The 13162-nt window shown below is 41.4% G+C and overlaps 2 protein-coding genes and 1 long non-coding RNA gene across 4 annotated transcripts in view; 1 reads left to right on the top strand and 2 right to left on the bottom strand.

The window, feature by feature from the left end:
* Window positions 1-250: 250 nt before the first annotated feature.
* Window positions 251-9381, top strand: LOC121718648 (phospholipase A2-like). Its single transcript, XM_042103738.1, has 4 exons — window positions 251-364; window positions 590-761; window positions 2003-2109; window positions 8848-9381. The coding sequence occupies exons 1-4, from the start codon at window positions 325-327 to the stop codon at window positions 8994-8996; spliced, it is 468 nt and encodes a 155-aa protein (XP_041959672.1). The 5' UTR covers window positions 251-324; the 3' UTR covers window positions 8997-9381.
* LOC121718695 lies at window positions 2335-10443 on the bottom strand. The gene is made up of 3 exons (XR_006033992.1): window positions 9540-10443; window positions 7402-7403; window positions 2335-2352 (listed from the first exon to the last, which is right to left on the bottom strand). It is a non-coding gene; the product is annotated as an uncharacterized LOC121718695 (long non-coding RNA).
* A 94-nt stretch (window positions 10444-10537) lies between these two features.
* The window catches only part of LOC121718602 (bifunctional apoptosis regulator-like), a 12023-nt gene continuing 9398 nt past the window's right edge, over window positions 10538-13162 (bottom strand). Inside the window, exons 8-9 of one of the 2 annotated variants that reach the window (XM_042103669.1) lie at window positions 10803-11040; window positions 10538-10560 (exon numbers count right to left, since the gene is read on the bottom strand). In XM_042103669.1, the coding sequence (XP_041959603.1) occupies window positions 10848-11040 (193 nt within the window). In that variant the 3' untranslated portion in view covers window positions 10538-10560; window positions 10803-10847. Of the gene's footprint in view, window positions 10561-10733; window positions 11041-13162 lie in introns of those variants that run through there. The other variant, XM_042103668.1, reaches the window with a different exon arrangement.

Here is a 13162-nt window from a genome sequence, read left to right as displayed (position 1 = left end):
TAGGCAAGGTGTTGGAGTTTGTTCTGTGCATGAGTGCAGATGTTAAATGTAAACATGCAGTTGTCGAAACACCAACTCACTATTTTTACATACATTTGTCTGAGTGCTTCTTTGTTAGGAGTGTGCGTTGCTCCATGGCTGTAGGCTAGTCACTCACTTGTGAATGCAGTTTCAGCTGTGTCTTTCCGAGAATTTGAGAGGCTGTCCATGTCGCTGACGGAGAAAAAGAGACCAACAAATCAGACCACACCCCTATAAGAGAGTACAGGGTGCTTATTTCCACAGACTGCAGGTGTAGGCTACCTTGAACAGGTGTGAGCGACGATGCACGCACTTTACGTTTACGCACTGATAATGTCAGTGGGTGAGTAGCACTATTTTTACTTTGTCTTGTCTAGTCCGCGGAAATGGTATGATTTAATGTTCACAAGTAGGCCTAGTATCCGCACCTGAATTTGTCACCAAACTTATTCGGGAATTAGGGTACCTACCTGGTACCTAGCATATCTTCAAATATGCTTACAGTTATCTGTTAAAAATAAATGTTCCATGTCTCTATAGTTTATATTTTTCTCTCTTGTTTTCGTAGCTCTGCTGTCGGTCTCCCCGGGTTTGGCGCGGACGCGACGGACGAAGCGAGGCTTGCTAGAACTCGCTGGCATTATCAAGTGCAGTACGGGGAGAGCGGCGATGAGTTACATGATGTACGGATGCTACTGCGGACTCGGGGGTCAGGGATGGCCCCGAGACAAAGCGGACTGGTGAGGAGCAGACAATATATAATCTGTTACCAGTTTTTCCAAAACATACAGCAGGGGCTTACAACAGAAGCAAAACCAAAATGTGCGCCTATGGCACATTTACGCACGCACGCACGCACGCACGCAGAGAACCAGAGATCGAGCGAGAGAGATGTGTTGTTGTACAAAACGAAGACAAAATGATTAGCCTGCCACAGGGAGTGTCGAGCGCCTTTGCTAGACTGCCCCGACTCGGCATATAGGCTATTACGACATAGCAACGTTTGTGGCAATGGTTGAGGAGGCCCTTAGTTGCCTGGCTGTTTTCTTTTTGCTGCCCTTTTAATCCAACCGGTTTTATTGTCCCGGTGGGGACAATGGGACGCTTATCAGAAATCATTGGAATATTAAGGCGAAGTTATCTTTCTTTCCCTCTTTCTTGTTGCCATGTCTGTTGACCTCTGGTTGTCTCTAAATGAATCAGCTCAATGGATTTTTCAAACACCAAACTATTTTGTGTGGAGAAACAACCTGCTAATCATCATGAAGTTAACATCTGTGTTCCCCCCTGTTTTCTCTGTAATATTGTTCTGTGAACTCTGTGAACAACACTTCACCATTCCTCTGTAAAAGTAAGAGAGAGAGAGAGAGAGAGAGAGATGTATTTTTGTGTGAAAGTATGTGGGGGTCTAGATGTTTGTGTGTAAGTGTATGTGGTTTTGTGGTGTGTATAGCTAAATCATTTTATAACTAGGTCAAAAATGTCCCGAAGACAGTCTTTGTTGTACTAATTTGGGTGAACCCTGGGAAACCTGTTAGCAAATTTGAATTTTTTGAATTTGAATGTTGTACAGCTTTTATGGAAATATGAACAAAAGCAATCTTGGAATCTTGGGCTTTGTCTGATGTTCGGGCACTAGGAAAAGTCACCAAATTTCAAGTTGAAAATAAATCACTTAGGAGGTTTTCTATTCTTGCAAAGATAGTGGTCAGTTATTTTTGACAACACAAGGGTTACAAAGGTTTATAATGATTGCTTTACCAATTCTTTGTTAATTATGACCTAGTGGATTCCCCCCCCCCCCCCAATAATTCATGGCCTGCCACAGCACCGAACCCATATTTTCATCGGACTGATGAAAACCTTCACAATATGATTACAGTTTATCATCAAAGCTAAACTGAGATGCATGTTCTCATTCTCTCTCTTTCTCACACACACACGCTCTCTCTCTCGCTCACACACACACACACACATCCAGGTGTTGCCACAAGCATGACTGCTGCTATGGCAAGGCGGAGGATATAGGATGTCAGAGCAAGACAGAAAAGTACTCTTGGACCTGCCTGGACCACCACCCCGACTGTGGTAAGTCCGTCCATGGATCTGAAACTCACTCTCAAACTGTAGCGCTGTGGTGGGCTAACTGTAGAAAGTAAAGCATTTATGCCAAAGTAGGCTTAACCGTAACTGGTGACAAATATTGCTAATTGCACATGTTGATTTGAAGGCCTAAACAAAACAAATATTGACATTGTGGTACATGTAACTTGGGAATATTTGTGCATAATGTAGGCTGTTCTTATGCAGGTACATACATACATACATACACTGTATGAACAAAAGTATTGGGACACCTGGCCAATAAACCTACACAAACCTTTGTAACATCCCATTCTACAGTAAATCTAGGTGTAGGCTGGCTTCCACGGCGATGGCTTTTTCTGTGAGATTTGTTGTCCATTCATTCAGAACAGCATTGAGAGGTCAGGCACTGATCGAGAGGAATTGGTGTACAATCTCCTTTAGTTCTTCCCAAAGATGGTCAAATGGTCAGGTCTCTGTGCAGGTCTGTCAAGTTCCTCCACACCAAACTCGCCCAAATACAGTATGTCTTTATGGGTCAACCTTGCTTTGTGCACCCTATGACAGCACCATGCTTGAACTCACTGAGCTCTTCAGAACCCATTCCTTCACAAATGTCTGCGAAGGCAGACTGCATGACTATGGTGCCATAAACAATTTGCAAGAACTGTTACTAGGGTATAAGACTGTGCTCATGGAAGGAACAGCCCAAAAGGCAACTACTTTGCACGCTCTGATGAAGACAGTAATGCCGATACGCGTTGGTAGACATGTTTTGAATAGTCATGTGAGATTAAAGGCTTTTTAACATAACCCTCATGGATGCCTCAGATTTTCTTCAAAAAATTTGGCATTACTATGGTGCTTGATTTTATAAGACAAAAGGTCTGAATGAAATGCATGAATTCAGTGATTAAGTGTTTTAAGTGTACAAGTGCAGTTCACATAGTGTGTTAGTCAAGCACAGGTATGCTAAAGTGTATGTGGCCTATATAGCCCATTGTTAACTGCTAGGCTGAAAGGGCGAAATTTGAGAGCTCTAGCTTTTGGTACATTCAGCTGTGTGGAGTGTTCATCTTCTATTGTGTGCTACTAGAAGGCTCATACGGCCAGTGTGCTTCTATAAACAGTCACCTCAGCAGTCTTCCAAAGATTATAGACTAGGCACACTATAAGCATGTGTTTTATTCTCTACGTTTCAAGATTTTACCATCCACAATCTGTAGTCAATTTCATGATTCTCATGACGCATAACTTTTGATTGAGGACAGGTTATGATTGTTTATTTTCTGTACAAGATATTTATTTTATTTTATTTTATTGTGTGTAAAGACTATCAGCATGCTATCTTGGCCAGGCCTTAATCCCTAGGGATTAGATTATAAATGTAACTTCCTGGTTGAATAAAGGTGTGCCAGAGCGAGAGGGGTACACTCCGCCCCCCAGGAGGTGTGACCACTGGGTGAGGTGGCAGTGGTGGTGAGGGAACAAAATTGTCTGTTCAATACAGAAATATATGATTTAGCCTATTGTCCAAACTGGCCGATCCAGGAAGCACAAATTATATATAAAACCCAGGAATCCTGTCTGTAGTCTGCACACTAGGCAACAGTTAATCAAACTGGGCAAAATATCTCAATACAATTAGGCACCATCAGGCCTGAACTAGACCCTGCATGAGTTTAGACCAAACTATATCTCCTTGTCTCACAAACAGGGTTCATTTTTATACTTCAAAAAAACATTAAACTTCAAAACTCTTCACGTCCTTGATTCCCTGCTCTTCGGACGGTGGTCTCCTGTAGTCTGATATGAAGTGAGCCACCCGTTATATAGGCCAGCCAATTATCAACATCATGAGCTGAACCATTTATAGGGAGGAAAGTCTATCTATACCAAATATCCCTCTCACAGTTTAAAATCTCCAGTAGTACAGACATAAACATTATTGCACTATGACAGTCAAACCTTTCCCAGTCCAGGGCACACGAGACATAGTCAGAACCGGCACCAGACCCAGCCCAGTTAGGGGCCAACTGAAATGTGAAGAGGGGGCGTGGCCAAAAACCCAATACCGTAGTCATGCAGCATACATTTGTAGCCTACAAGCAATTACCTGATGTAGTGCTATCAAACACACGCACACAGATCACCGCCAGTATGCACAAGAACTGACAAAACCCAGTGCTATTTGAACCTCTATGGTATAAGTTTATCATAGTTCCAATACAACGCCACAAAAGTAAAGTTTAATTTGCTGGCAATGGAAAAATAGCTTAATAAGCAATATTGCCCGTCTGCCCTCTCTGACTGAGCTGCCCCTACCAAAAAAATCAATAAATAAATAAATATATTGTCACACATGCTGGATCAGGCATACAGTATGAAACATAAGGGAGGTCCATGCAAGAGTAACAATAAAGTATATTTATTAAATAATTATAGAAAAGTCAGTATGTGAAAGCTAAAAAGTAAAGTGTAGTGCATAGTGTCTAGGGGTATGAGTACAAGTGTTCGCCAACATAACAAGACATAACATAAGCAGTAGCACTATAACGACGGCCGAGCGGAGAGGGAGTCCGTCTGCATCCTGAGAGCGGGCCCTTTTAATGGCTCATCAGGACCAACCACAGCACACCTGTGCACACCTGCACGGCTACAGCCCCCTGCTGGAAGATGGAAATATTTACAGAAAAGGGGCGGGGTTCGTGCAGATCTGACAGGGTCCTGACAAAATAGCCTATATCATTTTCAGGGATTAAAGTTGCTACGACAGATATCCATCAATTTACTTCCGTAGAGGCCCTGATATCATTGTGGATCCCTGAGGCAGGCACGGCGCCAGGATTCCAGTTTTGGATGGGCCAGACCAATTGTGGGTGGGCCTTAAAAAAAACTTTATCAAATCACTGTTTAACCTAATAAAAATGACTGACTAATATACTGTTATATTATTTGTGCTTACATAATAGAGATTTGAATAGCTTGATGCTCTTTAAATAGTTTGTTGCATTGTAAAAAGGACGGACGTACCTATCCTCGATCACTGTCCTTGGTTCTGACCAAATAAGAGCGCTTTGGAATCTCCATTACGCACCACACCTGCTGGCTGTGCTTTAGTCATGGCTGTGCTTTTTTGTGCGCATCTCTCGAATAGACCTAAGGCCTATAGGCTGGAAAAGTGGGAATCTAATATTTCCCCCAAACATAGTTTAGTTCTGCTTGTTTAACATGAGGTCGAATATTTCATTTGTTTTAGGTTTTCAACATTACAGATCAATCACACTGCCCGACAGTTTCAATCAATATGCAGGGCAGTTGAAAACATTCGTTGCTTAGCCCATAGAGTCTAAACGGTTTTCATAATTCCCATTTTGCCTGACTTGCTGCTAACTTTTCATAAATTAATCCACTGACTCAAGCCTCATTTGCAGCACATTTATTGAATATTATGGACAATAATATTTTGACAATTAGAGGATGTAATGGCATTTAGCTATCTTGACATTTTCTGTTTGCTTTTAGAAACGAACTAGCCAACTAGCAGAGTGGCTTTTAAATAGCAATATGCATTATATGGTTTGTTATGCTTAGCTTAGGGAGAAGGGAACATTGAAGACTCACTAATTCGATTAGAAGGAGATGTATACTCTGTTGTGATGGCATGCAATGCCCCTTTTTACTCTTCTGAGTGAGCAGTGAGTTCGGCTGTGCTGTGTGAGATGCTCAGGCCTGTTTCATTTGTGAATTACATCGAGTTCGCCCAAAACGTTGCCCCATGATTATATTAAAAAAAGACTGACCTAGCCTATGTAGTAACCCATGTTATTACACTAGGCAAAGTAGGCCACCACTGTTTGGCCAGCTCCAGACTGTAGGCTAGAGGCTGATAACAAACCTGAACTTGTAGGCTAGTCTAAATGACGAGAACAGGATAACTCCACCACCACCTTGTTACTGATGACTTCATGATTTCCTTGTAACGTAGGCCTATACCAAACATCAAATGCAAACAATGACATGCCCAACCTCGCGCGCGCACGTCGTCCAAATTATGGGTATCCACTTGCAAGACACTTCATTTTGTCGTGTCGCATAGATGTCGCGCTGCCTCCCCACGTTCAGTCGTGTTGTTTACAAAACATCATTACAACAAACGAAACTAGGATTTGGATGAATATATTGACTGTTGGTGTTTCTGGTGAGGATTTGAGATTGCATTGAGTAGTTTAAATAAAACAAGATTTCCAAATGGCTTGCATAGTTTGTTTAGGCTATTAATGTGTTGTATACTGTTAAGTACATGCCTAAAATTGTGGTCCATTTGTGGAAAAGCACTTAAGATACGTTAAAACGAACTGAGTATGAGCTGGTAACTGACATTTTAAACAAAACGCCCACATACGACTGAACGTGGGGAGGCAGCGCGACATCTATGCGACAGGACAAAATGAAGTGTCGTGCAAGTGGATCGGTACCGTTACGGAAGGTAACGTTCATGAAGAGTGAGTTCACCCGTGTCCGCTTGTTTGTTAAATACGTCCATCTCATCTCAAAGTTTCAAATTTGTTAGTCAACTGTACAAAATACATTCGGGGCTGAAGCCCTGGCAAAATCAGCTGGCGACTACCCCTCGGGCACAGAACTTGTTCATTGACAACGTCATCTTTCATGTAAAACATGCTCCAAGAGAGTAACCTGGCAATAGCCAGATGAATTTCGCTCCGCCTAGCTCCACTCATCCATCTGGAACCGATGCATTGAAGTGTTGCTTCAGAAGGCTGGGCCTAATCAAAAAATGCTTGCATATGATTGAATAAGCCACTTGTCCGTCATCTATTGACGTGCTACTTCAACCACTCACATCGAAGCCAACCCGTGACGCTAATAACAGACTCACAGTCGCTTCTACGCTATGTCACATCTATGAAACTCCAGCCCTGCGTCCTGATTGGCTAAACCATAAAGTTGGTTGGCGAAATCACTCTCAATGGAAGAGGTCCCAGATGGATGTGAGTGAAGCTTGGCGGAGCTAAGCGGAACGACATTCATCTGGCTAGGGTCAGGTTACCAAGAGAGCTCATAAAGATCAATCACACCCATTAGGCCCTTTAATGCAAATCGGATCAATGATCACAATATCAACAACGTTTGCTGCATTGCAAAAAAAGCATTTCAGAAACCATTATTAAGCTAAAGAGATGTGCTAGGTGTTATGGATCTCAGCTCTCCTTCATCTCCTGGTTGCAGTGATACAACGAGACCGTTTGTGCACGTTTAAGGTACCTAAACAACGACTGTTGCAGCACTGTCCTTTACTGGAAATTATTGTCACACTTTCAGATCACTTGGAGCTAGCCTAGCATACCGACAAGCTAGATCCGATCCAGAACCTCACGTATCTGGCACTGCTGAACTTGCACAGAAACATCACCAGCTTTTTAAAATAGTTTTGAAAACTAAACATTTAGACTATTTTAGCACAGATTATGAGATTATTTGCCGCTTTTTAATAATTATTGACAAAATTAAAATATATATATATATATAAATAAATAAAATACTTTTGTTTTTTTTAAAGAAAAGTTTTGGGTGGGCCTGTTAAAGTTGGTGGGCCTAGGCCCGTCCAGGCCCACCCGTAGCGCCGTGCCTGCCCTGAGGCGAAATGTGTTTCCTTATCCAGTGTGGTTCTCAAAGTGTGAGGCGGGCCCCACTAGTGGGGAATAAATAGACCGACATATGAATTAAAATAGCATCTAATCACGCGGACTGAGACAGGAAATGCATCGTGGAACCAAAATGCAAAACAAAATATTTTAACATTACCATTTTTCAGAGTTGATGGTGGGGATTTGAGATTGAAATTGATTTGAGACTGTCAAGTAATAAACTTGACAAAATGAAGCTCTCAAACAAACAGGCTGAGGGGGAGTGCAGCTGCCTGTCTCCAACACCCAGTGACCCAGCAGTAAGCCCCAGGGGGTTGCACCAACTGGTCTTTGCTATGCCTGGTCCTAACTGCTAAGTTGGTCTTTGTTAGAAGACCACCATGTTGTTATGAAGACAGTCCTTCAAAAGTTTTTAAGCATTGGAGCATAAGATGAAAAGGTGAGACATGAGACTACATAGCTTAGGCCAGTGGTTTTCAAAATGGGGGCCCGCGAGGGGGTGCCAGGGGGGCCTCAGCAAGTTGGAAGGAAAAATAAAAGCAACAAATACATTTGAAAATTGTTAAATATACCTATTACTATGAGGGTTGTTATACAATGCCATTATAATAATTTGTTGCATGTCTGAACATTATATTTCCCATGATAATGACTGGGAATAATAGTAGAGTGATAGCTCTCATATAGCAGAAAGCCCCAAATGCAACTTTTACACACTTTGTGGCTAAAATAATCATTAGGATTAGCTTAATGTATTTTTACAATTTTGCTGTAGTATTGTCGATGGGTTTAACAACACATCAGGGGGGTCCTTGGCCAGAACCTAGGGGTATTTGGGGGGCCTTCTCGTGGAAAAGTTTGGGAACCCCTGGCTTAGGCTAGCCTACATTCATTCCTTTTGCAATGCTTAGCAGAGCCCTCACATGTTGTGACGGCAATTATTTTGGGCAGGAAGCTTGTTTCACCTGTTGAGCCACATAGTTGCTCATAGCTTAGTGTCAACTGTTAATTTTTTCCCTCCCTCCCTCTCTCTCTCTCTCTCTCTCTCTCTTCTCTCCGACTGTGCTTGTAGAGTCGATGGAGGATAAGTGCGCGCAAATGTTGTGTCGCTGTGACCGTGAAGCAGCCCAGTGCCTGCAGAGGGCGCCATACATTCCCAAGTACGCGATGTGGCCCGACTTCATGTGCGGGGATGACCAGCCTACGTGTGCTTATTATTGACACGCATGAATATTTGCAATGCTGAAGATATGATTTTGGGAGAATGGACTTTCTTATATCTTTACGCTGTTTTTACATGTAATTTCTGTTTTAGGAGTTATATAGCAAAGTCATGGAAATATAACCATATGCATTTAACGAAGTAAGCACTTTGTATGGTTTCCAGATGCATGTCATAAAATTAGAAGAAATGTGACACAATGAGAAAGTTATATTAAAAAAGAAACATTTTATTCGTATTCTGCCCACGTTCATTTCAGTGAGACGCGTGCATACATAGAAAGAAATGAACGGTTCATGACTACACTCTGGTTCCCATAGTGAACACATTTAAAAGTGCATAATATATGAATCACATGAAAAAATAAAGATTTGTTTGTTTGTTTTTTTTCTTCAAAAATCAATGAAATTACAACCAAAACAGGGAAAATGGGTGAACATAAAAAAAGACAAAGAAATTGGCAACTAAAGAAATTCAACCCCCAATTTAATTATTCACTCAATCACAATCTCTCTCTCTCTCTTTCTTTCTTTCTCTCTCACACACACATACACACAGATAAGTCTTCAGAGAAATCATGTTAGACAATAGCCCTTGATATAGCTCTTAATATTTACACTTCATTTACAGAAAGCATTAGTGTTCAGAGTTTCCATAGACTGTAATATTGATGAAAACCAGCCAATCATTAATATTGTTTGGTACGCATTGTTTTTTTTGTATTGTAGTTTGTTATACTGTGTATTATTGGTGCATAAAGCATAAAGAACTATTGTACTTCAGAGTAATGTCTATGAAAACATCTGGCAATACGGTTTAGGCATCTGGTATTACACTTTCAGGGTCTTAACTAAGACTGGCACGCAATAGCGTTTTTTTTTTTTTTTTTCCCAAAACCTGAAATTAAAATATATATATATATATATATATATATATATATATATATGCAATTTCAAATGATAAAACGTTTATATCTTTTTTTCCATCAATGCTTTAAGCATTGCTTGCACATCATTGATTTAAGTTCAACCAGAACCGTCCTATGATACAAAATACATGCCAGAAAAGCATGTGTCTGATGCTTCTATGCACAACACATCATTTGTACTTCAAAAAGCAATCATTCTTCTAAGGTGTGTGTGCTGTGCGCACACAAAAGTATGTGAAGTGTACTGTGTGTATGCATTACCAGTGTGTGTGTGTGCGTGCGTACACATGCATGTGGTGAGCATGAATGTGGCGTGAGCTACAGGTGAGAGAGGGAGCCTTTACATGTCCATTGAGGGACATGAGATATTATGTGCTTGTATGTTGTGTTTTGTAAGTTGAGAGAGAGAGAGTGTGTGTGTGTGTGTATGTTTGAGTGAATGTGTGTGTGTGTATGTATGTATGTTTGAGTGTATGTGTGTGCGTGTGTGTGTGTGTGTATGTTTGAGTGAATGTGTATGTGTGTGTGTGTGTGTGTGTGTGTTTGAGTGAATGTGTGTGCGTGTATGTTTGAGTGAATGTGTGTGCGTGTGTGTGTGTGTATGTTTGAGTGAATGTGTATGTGTGTGTGTGTTCGTGTGTCTGTGTGTGTGTGTGCGTGTGTATGTTTGAGTGAATGTGTATGTGTGTGTGTGTGTGTATGTTTGAGTGTATGTGTATGTGTGTGTGCGTGTGTATGTTTGAGTGTATGTGTGTGTGCGTGTGTATGTTTGAGTGTATGTGTGTGTGTGTGTTCGTGTGTGTGTGTGTGTGTGTGTGTTCGTGTGTGTGTGTGTGTGTGTGTGTTCGTGTGTGTGTGTGTGTGTGTGTGTGTGTGTGTGTGTGTGTGTGAGTGTCTCTTCATCTCCGTCTCCATCTCTCCCTCAGGGCACTTGTGTGTCGGGGTGGCGGAGCTGCTGCACCACCAGGTCGATGTTGATGATGGGGTTGAAGTAGAGCGCCCAGTAGAACAGGCAGTTGCACACAAACTGGGGGATCATGGGCCACAGCAGGATGAACGCCAGGCCCTGGGACAGCATCTTCCAGAAGTGGCTCCACATCTTCTTAGGGAGCGTCCTAAAAGGACACGGGAACACAGGCAAGAGAAGTGAATACGGAGAGTGAAAGCTGAGAGAGAGAGAGAGAGAGAGAGAGAGAGAGCGAGCATCTTCCAGAAGTTGCTCCACATCTTCTTAGGGAGCGTCCTACATTTACATTTATTCATTTGGCAGATGCTTCTTTCCAAAGCTACTTACAGCGATGGGGAATAACATTTAAGCTACAGTACAGTAAGACATTAACTGTAAGAGAATAACTACAGTGCAGAAGAGACCAAGCTAGGAATTACCACTGCATCTGTCAATACTAGTACAAAAGGACACGCACACACAGACAAGAGAAGTGAATTCATGAAAGATGAGAGAGAGGGGGTGGGAGAGAGGGAGAGATAGTGAGAAAACGGTCATGTTCTATTATGGTAATTAAGATTGAAATAGCCTCTTTGAAATTTAAATTTGTATGTAAATAAATAAAAGACAGAGAAAATAACATGCATGAGTGCTAAGAGAACGAGAGGGAGGTAAACAATGAATACTGAAACAAGTAAACAACTGAGTAAACAACATACTGAAACAAGATATACAAAAATAAACAATAGTGATATGAGAAAAAAAGACTGTAAGGCCCCTGGAACATCTACTACTTCAAAATCTCTACTGCCCTGACTCCTGTCCAGCAGAGCATGCTTCTTTGGACTAATAAACACACAAAGTAAACAAACAAGTAAACAACTGTTACTGTATGTATCAGCTAGCTAGACTAGAGAGAGGAGACCAGACCGTGGCCACATCAGAATAGTACATACGATCAGATAACAGGATATGATGAAACAGGATATGACCATGTTAAGATACAAATATAGCTAAAACATAGCCAAAGACTATTACAACACTAGATCTCGGCATGGCTCCAAATTCTCCAATAACACAATCAGAAGTACAGTCCAGAGCACCTGTCCACTACTAGAGTGGTTCTCAACCTTTTTGGTGGCAAGGCATGCCAAAGGTCCATCCAAAATGCCAAGACACACGGACTCATTTTACATTTACATTTATTCATTTAGACACTTTCCATCCAAAGTGACTTACATACAGTATGTCAATTATATTACAAGGAACTACATTATCCCCAGAGCAACTTAGGGTTAAGTGCCTTAACGGTAGAAGCTGGGAATTGAACCCAGGACTTTTCTAAGGCTACTGCATGCTAGTCCTGTTCCTTAACGACTGTCATGACTAATGGTAGTGTTTCCCCATACGTTGACTTATTTGTGGCGGCCCACCACAATATCAACATTGACCACCACACAATGATTTTCCAGGATATACTAAATTTTGCTTAAAGCTGGTTAGCATCATAACCACGCTGCGCTAATTTGTTAAAAAGCTGTTGCATTCAAGTTAATTCTGCAAACCTACCACCACAAATATAATTTAATTCTGTGGGAAACACTGAATGGTCACGGTCACACACATCTTTATAGGCTATAACAGGGCTGTTCATTCTTATATGCCCAGAATGTTTGTAGACTGGTCATGAGTTGAGACCACAGCAATTATAGGCATGCCATGGGTTTGGACAAACATCTAATCTGTGTAGTAGGCCTGTAGCCTATTAGGCTACTTTATAACACACCTGAAAGGCAAACATGAGAAGATTATCCACTGATTATGTGATTTTATTCTGTTGTTCGGTGGGGGACAAGGGCGCTGCCAAAGCTGTGACTCCTCTGATTGGTCACTGGACAAGATTTTTATGTTGCTAGAACTAGCATGAGAAAGTTGGTAATATCCTAACTGTGCTACAGGTACATAACACAGAAAGTAAAACAGTGTGACAAGCTTGCCTAGAAGGAGTCACAAAATGGATCTTAGCTTCATTGAATAAACTGACAGCTAAAAAGATGAAAAAAAAGTTGCAAATCCTCTACCTAAAACTGTGTTAAATTAACAAGATGTATCATTGATTAATTAATTAAAAGAAAATCCCCACTATCTTATTTCATGAGCCTGCACAAACCCAAGTTGGGTTTCTCGAAATTCCACGCCACGCCTCCAGTCACACTGAATTTCCCTTCGCACACCACTTGAGAACCACCGCTCTACGAGGTACTATTCAGATACACCATGCAATCTACACG

This window comes from Alosa sapidissima, chromosome 9 (assembly GCF_018492685.1).
Source record: "Alosa sapidissima isolate fAloSap1 chromosome 9, fAloSap1.pri, whole genome shotgun sequence".
Lineage (NCBI taxonomy): Eukaryota > Metazoa > Chordata > Actinopteri > Clupeiformes > Clupeidae > Alosa > Alosa sapidissima.
Note: the sequence above shows the minus strand (reverse complement) of the source record. Positions and strands in the feature narration are given on the sequence as shown.